At 37.7% G+C, this 16257-nt stretch overlaps 1 protein-coding gene across 1 annotated transcript in view; it reads right to left on the reverse strand.

Annotated features, from left to right (window-relative positions):
- Nucleotides 1-16257, reverse strand: part of RNF175 (ring finger protein 175) — a 77803-nt gene that overhangs the window by 41286 nt on the left and 20260 nt on the right. The window contains 1 exon segment of the mRNA XM_065877206.1: nt 3512-3558. Within this exon segment, the coding sequence (XP_065733278.1) occupies nt 3512-3558 (47 nt within the window).

Raw genomic sequence — 16257 nt, forward strand, 5'->3', positions numbered from 1 at the left:
GGCTGTGGATTTGTCATATATGGCCTTTATTAGGTTGAGGAAAGTTCCCTCTATGCCTACTTTCTGCAGGGTTTTTATCATAAATGGGTGTTGAATTTTGTTGAAAGCTTTCTCTGCATCTCTTGAGATGATCATATGTTTTTCCTCCTTCAATTTGTTAATATGGTGTGTCACACTGATTGATTTGCGTATATTGAAGAATCCTTGCATTCCTGGAATAAACCCCACTTGATCATGGTGTATGATCCTTTTAATGTGCTGTTGGGTTCTGTTTGCTAGTATTTTGTTGAGGATTTTTGCATCTACGTTCATCAGTGATATTAGCCTGTAGTTTTCTTTCTTTGAGATATCTTTGTCTGGTTTTGGTATCAGAGTGATGGTAGCCACATAGAATGAGTTTGGGAGTGTTCCTCCCTCTGCTATATTTTGGAAGAGTTTGAGAAAGATAGGTGTTAGCTCTTCTCTAAATGTTTATAGAATTCGCCTGTGAAGCATCTGGTCCTGGGCTTTTACTTGTTGGAAGATTTTTAATCTGAGTTTCAATTTCAGTGCTTGTGATTTGTGTGTTCATAGTTTCTATTTCTTCCTGGTTCAGTCTTGGCATGTTGTACATTTCTAAGAACTTGTCCATTTCTTCCAGGCTGTCCATTTTATTGACATAGAGTTGCTTGTAGTAATCTCTCATGATCCTTTGTATTTCTGCAGTGTCAGCTGTTACTTCTCCTTTTTCATTTCTAATTCTATTGATTTGAGTCTTCTCCCTTTTTTTTCGTGATGAGTCTGACTAATGGTTTATCAATTTTATTTATCTTCTCAAAGAACCAGCTTTTACTTTTATTGATCTTTGCTATCACTTCCTTCATTTCGTTTTCATTTATTTCTGATCTGATCTTTATGATTTCTTCCCTTCTGCTAACTTTGGGGTTTTTTTGTTCTTCTTTCTCTAATTGCTTTAGGTGCAAGGTCACATTGTTTATTTGAGATGTTTCCTGTTTCTTAAGGTAGGATTGTATTGCTATAAACTTCCCTCTTAGAGCTGCTTTTGCTGCATTCAATAGGTTTTGGGTCTTCATGTCTCCATTGTCATTTATTTCTAGGCATTTTTTGATTTCCTCTTTCATTTCTTCAGTGATCACTTCGTTATTAAGTAGTGTATGGTTTAGCCTCCATGTGTTTGTATTTTTTACAGATTTTTTTCCTGTAGTTGATAGCATTGTGGTCAGATAAGATGCTTGATAAGATTTCAATTTTCTTAAATTTACCAAGGCCAGATTTGTGGCCCAAGATGTGATCTATCCTGGTGAATGTTCCATGAGCACTTGAGAATAATGTGTATTCTGTTGTTTTCGGATGGAATGTCCTATAAATATCAATTAAGTCCATCTTGTTTAATGTGTCATTTAAAGCTTGTGTTTCCTTATTTATTTTCATTTTGGATGATCTGTCCATTGGTGAAAGTGGGGTGTTAAAGTCCCCTACTATGATTGTGTTACTGTCGATTTCCCCTTTTATGGCTGTTAGTATTTGCCTTATGTATTGAGGTGCTCCTATGTTGGGTGCATAAATATTTATAATTGTTATATCTTCTTCTTGGATCGATCCCTTGATCATTATGTAGTGTCCTTCTTTGTCTCTTGTAATAGTCTTTGTTTTAAAGTCTATTTTGTCTGCAATGAGAATTGCTACTACAGCTTTCTTCTGGTTTCCATTTGCATGGAATATCTTTTTCCATCCCCACACTTTCAGTCTGTATTTGTCCCTGGGTCTGAAGTGGGCCTCTTGTAGACAGCATATATAAGGGTCTTGTTTTTGTATCCATTCAGCCAGTCTGTGTCTTTTGGTGGGAGCATTTAATCCATTTACATTTAAGGTAATTATTGATATGTATGTTCCTATTCCCATTTTCTTAATTGTTTTGGGTTTGTTATTGTGGGTCTTTTCCTTCTCTTGTGTTTCCTGCCTAGAGAAGTTCCTTTAGCATTTGTTGTAAAGCTGGTTTGGTGGTGCTGAACTCTCTCAGATTTTGCTTGTCTGTAAAGGTTTTAATTTCTCCATCAAATCTGAATGAGATCCTTGCTGGTTAGAGTGATCTTTGTTGTAGGTTTTTCTCCTTCATCACTTTAAATATGTCCTGCCATTCCCTTCTAGCTTGCAGAGTTTCTGCTGAAAGATCCGCTGTTAACCTTATGGGGCTTCCTTTGTGTGTTATTTGTTGTTTTTCCCTTGCTACTTTTAATATGTTTTCTTTGTATTTAATATTTGATAGCTTGATTAATATGTATCTTGGCGTGTTTCTCCTTGGATTTATCCTGTATGAGACTTTATGTGCTTCCTAGACTTGATTAACTATTTCCTTTCCCATATTAGAGACGTTTTCAACTATAATCTCTTCAAATATTTTCTCAGTCCCTTTCTTTTTCTCTTCTTCTTCTGAGACCCGTATAATTCGAATGTTGGTGCATTTAATATTGTCCCAGAGGTGTCTGAGACTGTCTTCAGTTCTTTTCATTCTTTTTTCTTTTTTCTGCTCTGCAGTAGTTATTTCTACTATTTTATCTTCCAGGTGACTTATACGTCCTTCTGCCTCAGTTATACTGCTATTGATCCCTTCTAGAGTATTTTTAATTTCATTCATTGTGTTATTCATCATTGCTTGTTTCCTCTTTAGTTCTTCTAGGTCCTTGTTAAGTGTTTCTTGAATTTTCTCTTTTCTATTTCCAAGATTTTGGATCATCTTTACTATCACTATTCTGAATTCTTCTTCAGGTAGACTGCCTATTTCTTCTTCATTTGTTAGGTCTGTTGGGTTTTTATCTTGCTCCTTCATCTGCTCTGTGTTTTTCTGTCTTTTCATTTTGCTTATCTTACTATATTTGGGGTCTCCTTTTTTCAGGCTGCAGGTTCGTAGTTCCCGTTGTTTTTGGTGTCTGTCCCCAGTGGCTAAGGTTGGTTCAGTGGGTTGTGTAGGTTTCCTGGTGGAGGGGCCTAGTGCCTATGTTCTGGTGGATGAGGCTGGATCTTGTCTTTCTGGTGGGCAGGTCCACATCTGGTGGTGTGTTTTGGGGTGTCTGTGGCCTTTTTATGATTTTAGGCATCCTCTCTGCTAATGGATGGGGCTCTGTTCCTGTCTTGCTAGTTGTTTGGCATAGGGTGTCCAGCTCTGTAGCTTGCTGGTCGTTGAGTGAAGCTGGGTGTTGGTGTTGAGATGGAGATCTCTTGGAGATTTTTGCCGTTTGATATTATGTGGAGCTGGGAGGTCTCTTGTGGACCAGTGTCCTGAAGTTGGCTCTCCCACCTCAGAGGCACAGCCCTGACTCTTGGCTGGAGCACCAAGAGACTGTCCTCCACATGGCTTTTGGGAGGTCTGAGGTCTTCTGCCAGTGTTCAGTGGGTGTTCTATAGGAGCAGTTCCACGTGTAGATGTATTTCTGATGTATCTGTGGGGAGGAAGTTTATCTCCACGTCCTACTCTTCCACCATCTTCTCCTATGTCCACCACCAGTGAAGTTTTATTGTGAAAAACTAAGGGACAACCCACATCTGCAACAGGGTCACCAGCTGTCAGAGAGATAAACAGAAAGGCTCCTTCAGTGACCGAGGGCCTGATGGCACATCTACTATTACACGATTCAGAAGCTACTCTGGGGCAGGGGGAAGCCACCTTCACCATCCTGTCTGGAACATGCACCTGGCTCACCACCAACCTGCAAGCTGCTCTGTAAATGTGCAGCTATGGAAGGCACAGTTATTTGAACGTTAGGATGGGAAATAATCCAAAATATGCATCTCCTGTCACCTCCTTCTACAGATATTTCAGGTGAAAGGAGCTTTAGGGTGCAACAGCTATGTGATTTTGGACAAATGAGCTGCACTTTAGTGGTAAAATCGGGGGACACAATGTCTGCTTCCCCTGTGTTGACTGAGGTGGGGAACAAACGAGATCACAGCTGGGAAAGTGCTCTGGAAGCAGTACTGAGCTACAGGGAGCGGAGTGGCTGTTGTTACTATGACAGCACATAAACAAATGCACTGCGGTGGCAAAGGAGGGAGTGGTGTCGATGCAGCAGCATCTGGGACTGTCCTGCCTGCTGTCTCACTGTGCTCTGCAGGGCTACTCTCGCATCCCCACTGTTTGGTTACCTTTTCCCTGATGATTGGATCTTCAACCCACCATATTTCTTCTTGTCTTTTCTCTTCAGTTATTGGTGCCCTGTCCAGGCAGCCCCAGATATGGATCAGACTCTTTCGTGTCCCTCTGTGTGTAAGCCCTTTGTGGCCTATACCACTGACCTGAGTCCAAGTAGCCTTCAGAGGGTCCTTTAAGTTTGCTGGCCTCAATCCCACTTGGCCGGAAGCAGGATAGACTGTGCTGATGAGCTGTCGGGTCAATGACTTGTTATGGTTACCATAGTGACACTCTTACTCTATAGATCAGGCCTAATGCCAGCTACTCACCTCCTTATAAAAACCACAATAGCAATAACCTTTGATCTTTTATTTTTTATCACATTCAGACTAACCACCTATATATGCTCAGCACCAATATACGAGGAGGCTGGCAAAGAGGTTTTGTCTCAGGTGTAGACTTTAATAGGTGGTGGCACCTGGCAATACTCTGTTGGGGAGATTATGAGATCGGGTCTTAGTTTAGCAGTAAAGAATATCATGATCAGTTAATTATGTCTGCCAGTGATGTGGGAAAAGTTGCCAGAGCACGCATGTCACATGTTTGTCACCTGAGTATAAAAAAGACTGATATCATTTGTTTGTTTACTTTCTTCATCTTCGTGATAAAAAGAAGTGGCTTAGAAAAAAACGTTTGTGAGTATATTTTTGGGTCCTTTAATAAGAACTTGGTTATAATAGTCTCAAAGTCAATAACCAAAATTATTTGATAGAACTTCAAGATTTAAACCAAAAAGGCCCAAGGCCACAGCCATTCTTCTTTCCATGTGAAATAAGAAGACATCTTCCAGGCTTTTTATTCTTGTTATTTCTTCATCTCATAAATGGCCTGGATCTGAAGTCTTCTTAGAGTGGCTCTAAATCTTCTTTCAGAGAACACTACAATTGTTATTATATATATGCATTTGAACAAAAATACACACAGATCAAATCTGAAGTAACTATTTGGAGAGTTCAGGAAAAAATATCTTACAATAACTTACTTTTTTTGTCTTTAAATTACAGGCAGTACTTCCAGGGAAGAGTAAATACTCTTTACTTCTGTCCAAATTAGTCAGATCATTGCTTTAATTTTCCATTCTACTTTGTGGGTACCGTCAAAGCTAATGAATGAGTTTGCACCTTTCTTTCTGAAATTGAGATAAAGATGTATATAGCTAAACAGGAAAAACAGGCTTTACTTAAGGAAGTAGAGTAGTTTTCATGAGGGCCACAAACCACATGCTAGGTAACCAGGACTCAAGATATGTTCCTTTAGCACTCAGCGTCAGCAAATTTGACTCTACTAGTGATAATGAAAGTGTGCAGCCCCTTGAAAAATCTCCTCCGTATCTAGATCATTCATTTCCCATAGCTGATCATAGAGATTGTTAGCTATGATAAATGATAGATTTTGACTTTTTTCTTAGTTTATTACTTCTGATATTAAAAGAGGAAATGGACATAAACTCCATCTTTCAAAATCTGATCATCTCTCATTTGCATTTTTCATCTTTCTGTTTTAAGAATTTGATTCACTTTTATATCTACCCCATAAAATGCTGTTTTTTTTTAAAATAAAAAGTTAAGATTCAGTTCAGTTTAATTTAGTGAAACTACCATGCTCCTATGTTTTATACTTTAGATTATAAGCCAAAATTTATAAGACTAATCCATTTCCTCTAATCAGTGGAGCTACACTCTTTTACAATTTGAAGTGATGACTGGACTATATTCGTATAAAACTAGTTCTTTCCCTGTAGGTCTATAAGTACAACCTATTTCTAGAAGATTCCAAATTTCTCTTACTTGATGCCTAGATTTAATTAACAGTAAATAACAATGTTCAAATCTATACACATGCTACTTAAAAAAATATAGGCCTTGGAGATCAGAAATAAAAAGAAAGCAAAAAATCATTATAATGTATTGTGTATGCAAATATTTAATTTCTTAACTATCTTTAAAGTGGATACCCAGTGCCGTGTTTTCTCAGCATGCAAGGGGAAAGGTCAGAAGTTTGCATGATGAATTCAATAATTGTATAAGAACTCATTTTGAAATGAGGGCCACATTTCAGAGCAATTTAAAAGATTCTTTATCAATTTCCAGAGCAGTTAGAACTTCTCATTTTTAATAATAACTGCCACATATGAAATGTAGGAATGTTGTGCCTCATAAATAAACGCATGAAATATGTGAAATTGAGGCACATGCATGCAAAGGAGGAAGCCTGGCAGCTGGGACACATTAATAATGCCAGAGGGGTCACCATCTGGGCATGTGCAGATAAAACACATCTGCATTCCTGGCAAAGGGCAGCCTGTGCATCTGGATCACATCACCCCGTCCTCCCCACCCACGCATCACGGCAGGAGGAATTTCCTGACGAATAAGATGCTGCTGAAAGGTACCATGTTTCTTCTTGCAGCCATGCACATAATGAATCTGAAAAGAACTGCTAATCAAGTCAAAACAAAGGAATCTTTTCATTTGTCTAATTGTACAGAATGATGAATGAGTCACACAGTATGAAGGAAAGAAAGAAAGAAAGAAAAAGAGAAAGAAAGAAAGTTGTGTTATGTCCATTCCCTTTGCGCTACAAATCCTAAACTATCTGCAACCATTTGTGGTGGGTCTGTGTGTATTTGTATGTGTGGGGCTGGAGGGAGAGCAGAGGGGTGCTCAGAGGTAAGCAGAAAATTATAATTTCCTGGCTCCAGGAAATATTGCTGCTATCAGTTCAAAGTCAATGAAGGAGAGTGTGGACAAATCGAACAAGTAAAAGTACGGAATCCTGGCATATGAAGGGCTCTTAGAAATTCACTTGCTCCATATTTCTATCTTCAAATCAATTGACTGTTGATTTTGCTACTTAAATTCTTAAAGGAGATTCTGCAGTGGCATATATGTATACATGTAAGTATGTATGCAACTATGTATGTATTTGTGTATTAAAAAGATTCGACTAGATAACACTTTATTGGTACAGTAATATGTTTTAGTGTTTCACAGCTATTAATAGGCAGGAAGTTTGATTTAAATAAAGCAAAATTTCAATCTGTGGCAAATTATTTGCCTGTGTATTGAGGCAAGTTAACAGTGTATCTGAAGGTGAAATTCTGTGTATTTACTCATCAAGCCTTCTATTGATTTGAAGAGCAGTAGAAAGATTCTTTTTTGGTGCACCCTCCTCCACTTCCTGCAGATACGAAAAACAGGATACATAAAAGAAGGTGGCGAGGGTGTTGTTGAATGAAATTTTATTTTTAATTAAATGCTGTTAAAAGCATTTGGGAATAATTTAACTTTGAGGCTTTGCCTATGTGTATACTGTATCAACACTAGCAGCTGGAAAGAGAAAAATTCAAATATCCAGATGTTCAGTCTATGCTGTGCTAAAAATGTGATCGTGTATTTGCAAACATTCAGGTATTTAGTAGTATCTCAAACAAAATATGAAAAATTTTCTACTTTCTACGCACACTTTTTGGCATCATCTAGGAGCAGTTTATGTTATATTTTTCAACTTTATTTTCTTAATAACCTGTTTCCTTTGCTTTATGTATTTATGATAAGCTTCTCTGATGTACACAGCTCCTATAGAACATACAACAGAATCAGTCTAGACAAATTAAATGAGCACTTCAGAAGACAGACAAATTTGTTAAAAGCTGTATCTGAAAAAATTCTGAGCTTTTGGATTGGTCTCTCGCCTCTGAAGTACCTGGTCCAAATTATGCATGAAATAATGTGAAAGTAATAATACTTTATGCATAATAAATAATACCTTCAGGGCATAAATATTATGTATAAATAATACCTCCAATGTACAAAGCTGTTCACACACATTATTGTGTGTGTACTTCCTACTTTTTTTTCTAAATTCCTCCCTTTTTTATCTGTAAACTCCCACTCGCACCATTTATCATTGATTGACTGAATTGTTCCATCCCAGTACACAAATATAGGCGTATCAGAATTGTTAACCTGTACCGCATGGGAAACAACCTTACCCACTAGTGATCACATGAAGCTCCTATTGACTTCATCTTACAGACTCCTCTCATTTCCAAAGGTACTCAGAGCAGCACCTTTCCCTCTAATTCCCTTCAATGAGGTTGTTTCACACACTTGTAATGCACTTAGATTTTCTCTTCACGGTCTGCATTTCTCCCTGGGGTTCCCTAAACTTCCTAAATGATTTTTTAAAATTTGCATACCTTAAGGTCTGCTTTTTGTGCTGTATAGTTCAATGGGATTTGACAAATGCATAATATCTTGTAAGCAAAATTACAGTATCATACAGATCAGTTTTACTGCCTTAAATTCCCATTTCACTTCCTTATCCTTTTCCTTCCCTGAGCCACTGGCAACCACTGATTATTTTATTGTCTTTGTTTTTGCATTTTCCAGAATGTCATATAATTGGAATCATACAGTATATAGCCTTTTCATATTGGCTTGTCCCTTCATGTCTTTTTGTGGCTTGATAGCCCATATCTTTTTACTGCTGACTAATGCTTCATTGTATGGAGGTACCACAGTTTGCTTATTCATTCATATTTTAAAGGACATCTTGGTTGCTTCCAGTTTGGGGTGATTATGAATAAAGGTGCTTTAAATATTTTCATGCAGGTTTTTTTGTGAATGTAGGTTTCAATTCAATTGGGTAAATACCTAGTAGTGATCGCTGAATCATAAGGCTATGTTTAGCTTTGTGGGAGACTGCCCAGCTGCCTTCCAAACTGGCTTTACCATTTTGCATTCCCACACAGCAAGAGTTCCTGCTGCTCCACATCCTCATCAGCGTTTGGTATTGTTAGATTTTTTATTTTAACCATTCTAATAAGCATGTATTGGTAACTCATAATTGTTTTAACTTGCCATTCCCTAATGACAAATGATGGTGAGCTTCTTTTCATATGCTTATCTGCCATCTGTATATCTTCCTTGATGAGCTGTCTTAGATATTTTGACATTTAACTGAGTTGGTTTCTTATGATTGAGCTTTAAGTATACTTTGGATAGAAGTGCTTTATTAAGTATGTATTTTATAGTTACTTTCTCCCGGTTTGTAGCTTGTCTTTTCATTCCCTTAACAGTGTCTTTCACAGAGCACTTTTTACTTCAAATAAAATCCAACTTACCAATATTTTCTTTCCTGGATCATGCTTTAAGTGTTGTATCTAAAAACTCATCACCAAATGCAAATTCATCTAGATATTTTTCCTATGTTATCTTCCAGAAGTTTTATAGTTTTGCATTTTACATTTAGGTCCATGATCCATTTTGAGTTCATTTTTGTGAAATACATAAGTTCTATGTCTAGATTGTCTAGATTATTATTAATTTTTTTGCATATGGATAGCCAGTTGTTTCAGTACCATTTGTTGAAAGATATCCTTGCTCCATTGAATTGCCTTTTTGCTCCTTTGTCATGGATCAGTTGACTATATTTGTGGGGGTCTATTTATGGGCTCTGTATTCAGTTCCATTGATATATGTGTCTGTTCTTTCACCAATACCACACTGTAGTCATTACTACAGCTTTATAGTAAATCTTGAAGTTAGGGAGCATCAATCCTCCAACATTGTTCTTCATTGTTGTGCTGTCTATTCTAGGTCATTTGCCTTTTCTTATAAATTGTAGAATCAGTTTGTCAATGTTCACAAAATAGATTGCTGAGATTTTGATTGGGATTGTAGAACCTTTAGATCAAGTTGGAAAGAATCAACATCTTGACAATATTGAACTTTCCAATCCATGAACATTGATTATCTTTCCATTTATTTGAGATCTTCTGTTTTTGCATATAGCTCTTGTACATATTTTGCTAGATTTGTACCTAAGTATTTCCTTCCTAAGTATTGCAAATGGTATTGTGTTTTAATTTCAAATTCCAATTATTCATTGCTAGTATATAAGAAAGTAATTGACTTTTGTATATTGACCTCGTTTCCTGCAACTTTGCTATAATCATTTATTATTTCCAGGAGTTTTTTGTTGATATTTTTGGAGTTTTCCATAGAGACAAACATGTCATCTGCAAACAAAGATGGTTTTATTTCTTCCTTCCCAATCTGTATACCTTTTATTTCCTTTTTCGTCTTATTGTACTAGCCAGGACTTCCAGCACAATGACAAATTGGGGTGATAAGAGGAGACATTTTTGTCTTCCTCCTTATCTTAAGGGGAAAGCATCCAGTTTCTCACCATTAAGTATAATGTTAGGGTAGGTTTTTTGTAGATATTCTTATCAAGTTGAAGAGTTCCCCTCTATTTCTAGTTTGCTGAGTTTTTATATGAGTGGGTGTTGGACCTTGTCAAATGCTTTTTCTACATCCATTAATATAATCATGTAAGTTTTCTTCTTTACCCTCTTGATGTGGTTGGTTGCATAAACTGATTTTTAATTGTTGAACCAATCTTACCTACCTGGAACAAATTCCACTTGGTCATAATGTATAATTCTTTTAAATGCATGGTTTAATTCAATTTGCTTCTATTTTGTTTAGGAATTTTACAATTATTTTGGTGAGAGATACTGGTCTAGAGTTTCTCTTTCTTATAATGTCTTCATCTGGTTGAGGTATTAGGATAATGCTGGCTTCAAAGAATGCGTTCTGAAATATTTCCTCTGCTTCGACTTTCTAGAGAGATTGTAGAGAATTTGTATCATTTCTTCCTTAAATGTGTGGTAGAATTCACCAGTGAAACCATCTGACCTGGTGCTTTATGTTTTGGAAGGTTATTAATTATTGATTCAATTTTTAAAGATAGATACAAGGCTTATTCAGACTGTTTCTCCTTATGTGAGTTCTGGTATAGTTTGAGTCTTTCAAGGAATTAGTCTATTTCATCTAAACTTGTAGGAATACAGTTGTTCATAATATTCATTTATTTGCTTTTTATGTCCATGAGATCAGTAATAATGACCCTTTATTCTTTTCTTATATTAGTAATTTGTGTTCTCTCTCTTATTTTTCTTTGTTATCTGGCTAGAGGTTTATTAAATTTATTGATCTTCTCAAAGAACTAGCTTTTCAACTAGTTTTGAACTCTTCTCCCCTTAGCATGACTTGTAATTTTTGGGTGAGAAGTTCTTATTGAGGTTCTTATTTGGGTAGTAAGAACATTTAGTGTGAGATTTTGTGTTAATTTGGCTAGGAGTTGGGCTGTGTTTGATGTTTGCCATGTGTTAGAGGCTTCAATTTCCATTAGCATACGTGTTTGTGTCTCCCTTTTTGTCACTGGTTTCCCTAGAAACGCATTCTTGTGTAGCTTGCAGCTCTTTCAGCTGTAATCCACTGTTTTCTGGATGCCTGATGATGTGGGGGTCAGGTGATGGGCAGTGGAAGTGTTCTATTATTCTGTGATTAAGGCTTGGTCTTTTAGTAGTCCCCATACTACGACCTTCACAGTGTTTCTGAACTTTTTGTTTTCCCCTGAGGTGAGTCAGGAAGGCTAGAGGGGCCTGGAGTTGGGTAATATCCCTTTCTCCACATTGGCTAAGGCTCCGATAAAATCTTTTCCCTTGCGGTGCAGGTCTTTGTCATGGTGAATACTCTGGAACTCTAGTTCAAAATAATTAACTTTTCCCCTAACCCTGTCAGAAGCACAAAAGTTTTTCTTGGCTTTTTACCATGAGAAGACTTGGTGGGATCCTTGGAGGTAAAACCTACAAAAATATGGGCGGTCCTTAAGACTGTGGCCCCAGGAGTTTCTCACTCTCACACTGGCCTAAACTCTACTCCCAGCAATTCTTCCAAGTTACCCATTAAGTGTTTCCTCCAGTTTATGGCTCTTGCAGCTTCTGCTCCCAATAAGCAGATCTTAGTTTTGAGTTCCTGTATTCACCTGTCTTTCCAGTTTTGTGGGTGATGGCTTTCCCTGTGACCTCAATTCTCTGATAGGTCCAGGAAAAGTCACTGACATTCAGTTTGTTCAGCTTTTTTTTTTTCTTGTTATATGGGAGTGATGACTTTCAAGCTTCTTACATATTAGAGCTGAAACTAGAAGGCCTTCCTATTTTTAAAAATTCCATCATTTTAAAGATCAGGAAACTGAGGCTCACTGTGGTAAGATGAGTAGCTAGAGTTGTCTAACTCCTAAGTCAGTGTTCTTGGCTTCACAGCCTGCTCCTGGTTCCTGGTAATACATCTCACAGAACCAGCCCGGGGAATACTCCCAGACAAAGCAGATGGCAGAGTAGGAGGGTGTGCTAAGGCAGGGTAAACAGGTGTGATGTTTGAAAAAACAATACATCAAAATCTCCTAACAGAGAATGTAAATTAATGGGGGGTGTATTCATTTTAGCTTTACAAAAGCATTCAGAAAAGGACTCTTTTATTAGTAAACTGCTTTTACAGTGTATAATTAAATTTGCACAAATGTTATATACAAGTCATATCCCTTGAATGTATTCAGAGTCAACTAATGGTACTGAACACTCACTGTGTATCTAGAAATTCTCACAGGGAAATATTCTGAATCACAAGTCTGGGAGATGGGCTCTTATCTGCAGTGTTTGCATTTTGCAGATTAGGAAACCGTGATTCAGAGATATTGAAGGAGATGATCCTTGATATGAGAGAAAATAACTAGTGAGGTTGGATTCTTGTCTCTTCTCTGCAACTAATCAGTGATATGACCTTGATCAAGTTATTTAATCTCTCTGAACTATATTTCACAAAGGGAAGAAAAAAATTATTATCTCCCAGGGTAACATAGATAATGTACAAAAAGCACTTATTACAACTATAATAAGATGTAATAGTTATATATAAATTTATATATAGTATTTCATATGTAAGTATATTATTATAGTGATATAATTATTATTATTACTATGGAGTAACTATTATTATAGTAATTATAATTACATTATATATAATAATATACTACTAATATACTGGTGGAAGTTACAATATCAAATCACGGAAATAAACTTCACTATATGGCCCCTTACAGAAAAGAGCCAGTGAGAGGACCTTCAAGATGGCAGAGGAGTAAGACGTGGAGATCACCTTCCTCCCCAGAAATACATCAAAAATACATCTACATGTGGAACAACTCCTACAGAACACCTACTGAATGCTGGCAGAAGATGTCAGACTTCCCAAAAAGCAAGAAACTCCCCACGTACCTGGCCGTGTGGCTGACAGGGTCTTGCTGCTCCAGCCAGGTGTCAGGCCTGAGCCTTTGAGGTGGAATGACCAAGTCCAGGACATTGGACAACCAGAGACCTCCTGGTCCCACCTAATACCAGTCGGTGACAGCCCTCCCCAGAGATATCCATCTCAAAGTTAAGACCCAGCTCCACTTAACGCCCAGCAAGTTCCAGTGCTGGACACCTCATGTCAAACAACTAGCAAAACAGGAACACAACCCCACCCATTAGCAGAGAGGCTGCCTAAAATCATAATAAGGCCACAGACACCCCAAAACACGCCACCAGACGTTAACCTGCCCACTAGAGAGACAAGATCCAGCCTCATCCAGCACAACACAGGCACTAGTCCCCTCCACCAGGAAGCCTACACAACCCACTGAACCAACCTTAGCCACTGGAGGCAGACACCAAAAACAATGGGAACTACAAACCTGCAGCCTGCAAAAAAGAGACCCCAAACACAGTAAGTTAAGCAAAATGAGAAGACAGAGAAACACACAGCAGATGAAGGAGCAAAGTAAAAACCCACCAGACCAAACAAATGAAGAGGAAATAAGCAGTCTACCTGAAAAAGAATTCAGAATAATGATAGTAAAGATGATCCAAAATCTTTGAAATAGAATACAGAAAATACAAGAAACGTTTAACAAGGACCTAGAAGAACTAAAGAACAAACAAGCAGTGATGAACAACACAATAAATGAAATTAAAAATTCTCTAGGACTTCCCTGGTGGCACAGTGGTTGAGAGTCCACCTGCCGAAGCAGGGGACACGGGTTCGTGCCCCGGTCCGGGAAGATCCCACGTGCTGCGGAGCAGCTAGGCCCGTGAGCCATGGCCACTGAGCCTGCACGTCCGGAGCCTGCACTCCACAATGGGAGAGGCCACAACAGTGAGAGGCCCGTATAATGCAAAAAAAAAAAATTTAATTTTTTTTTATTTTAATAACTTTATTTGTTTTATTTTATTTTATTCTTTCTTTCTTTCATATTTTCTCCCTTTTCATCTGAGCCATGTGACTGACAGGGTCTTGATGTTCTGGCTGGGTGTCAGGTCTGTGCCTCTGAGGTAGGAGAGCTGAGTTCAGGACATTGGACCACCAGATACCTCCTGGTTCCACGTAATATCAAACAGTGAAAGCTCTCCCAGAGATCACCATCTCAATGTTACGACACAGCTCCACTCAACAACCACCAAACTACAGTGCTGGACACCCTATGCTACAAAACTAGCAAGACAGGAACACAACCACACCCATTAGCAAAGAGGCTGACTAAAATCATAAGTTCACAGGCACCACAAAACTAACAACCAGACGTGGTCCTGCCCACCAGAAAGACAAGATCCAGCCTCATCCACCAGAACACAGGCACTAGTCCTCTCCACCAGGAAGCCTACACAACCCACTGAACCAACCTTAGCCACTGGGGGCAGACACCAAAAATAATGGGAACTATGAACTTGCAACCTGTGAAAAGGAGACCCCAAACACAGTAAGTTAAGCAAAATGAGAAGACAGAGAAATACGCAGCAAATGAAGGAGCATAGTAAAAACCCACCAGACCTAACAAAGAGGAAATAGGCAGTCTACCTGAAAAAGAATTCAGAGTAATCATAGTAAAGATATCCAAAATATTGAAAATAGAATGGAGAAAATACAAGAAACGTTTAACAAGGACTTAGAAGAACTAAAGAGCAAACAAACAATGATGAACAACACAATAAATGAAATTAAAAATTCTCTAGAATGAATCAATAGCAGAATAACTGAGCCAGAAGAATGGATAAGTGACCTGGAAGATAAAATAGTGGAAATAACTACTGCAGAGCAGAATAAAGAAAAAAGAATGAAAAGAATTGAGGACAGTCTCAGATGCCTCTGGGACAACATTAAATGCACCAACATTTGAATTATCGGGGTCCTAAAAGAAGAAGAGAAAAAGAAAGGAACTGAGAAAATATTTGAAGAGATTACCTTTGAAAACTTCCCTGACATGGGAGAGGAAATATTTAATCAAGTCCAGGAAGCACAGAGAGTCCCATACAGGATAAATCTAAGGAGAAACATGCCAAGACACATATTAATCAAACTATCAAAAATTAAAAACAAAGAAAAAATATTAAAAGCAGCAAGAGAAAAGCAACAAATAACACACAAGGGAATCTCCATAAGGTTAACAGCTGATCTTTCAGCAGAAACTGCAAGCCATAAGGGAGTGGCAGGACATATTTTAAATGATGAAAGGCAAGAAACTACAACCAAGATTACCCAGAAAGGTTCTTATTCAGATTTGACAGAGAAATTAAAACATTTACAGACAAGCAAAAGGTAAGAGAATTCATCATCACCAAAACAGCTTTACAACAAATGCTAAAGGAACTTCTCTAGGCAGGAAACACAAGAGAGGGAAAAGACCTACAGTAACAAACCCAAAACACTTAAGAAAATGGTAATAGGAACATAAATATCATAATCACCTTAAATGTAAATGGATTAAATGCTCCAACCAAAAGACACAGGCTTGTTGAATAGATACAAAAACATGACCTGTATATATGCTGTCTATAAGAGACCCACTTCAGACCTAAGGACACATACAAACTGAAATTGAGGGGATGGAAAATGTTATTCCATGCAAATGAAAGCAAAAGAAAGCTGGAGTAGCAATTTTCATATCAGACAAAATAGACTTTAAAATAAAGACTATTACAAGAGACAAAGAAGAACACTACATAATGATCAAGGGATCGATCCAAGAAGAAGATATAACAATGGTAAATATTTATGCACCCAACATAGGAGCACTTCAATACATAAGGCAAATACTAACAGCCATAAAAGGGGAAATCGATAGTAACACAATCATAGTAGGGGACTTTAATGCCCCACTTTCACCAATGGACTGATCATCCACAA

The sequence above is a fragment of the Phocoena phocoena genome, chromosome 5 (assembly GCF_963924675.1).
Source record: "Phocoena phocoena chromosome 5, mPhoPho1.1, whole genome shotgun sequence".
Lineage (NCBI taxonomy): Eukaryota > Metazoa > Chordata > Mammalia > Artiodactyla > Phocoenidae > Phocoena > Phocoena phocoena.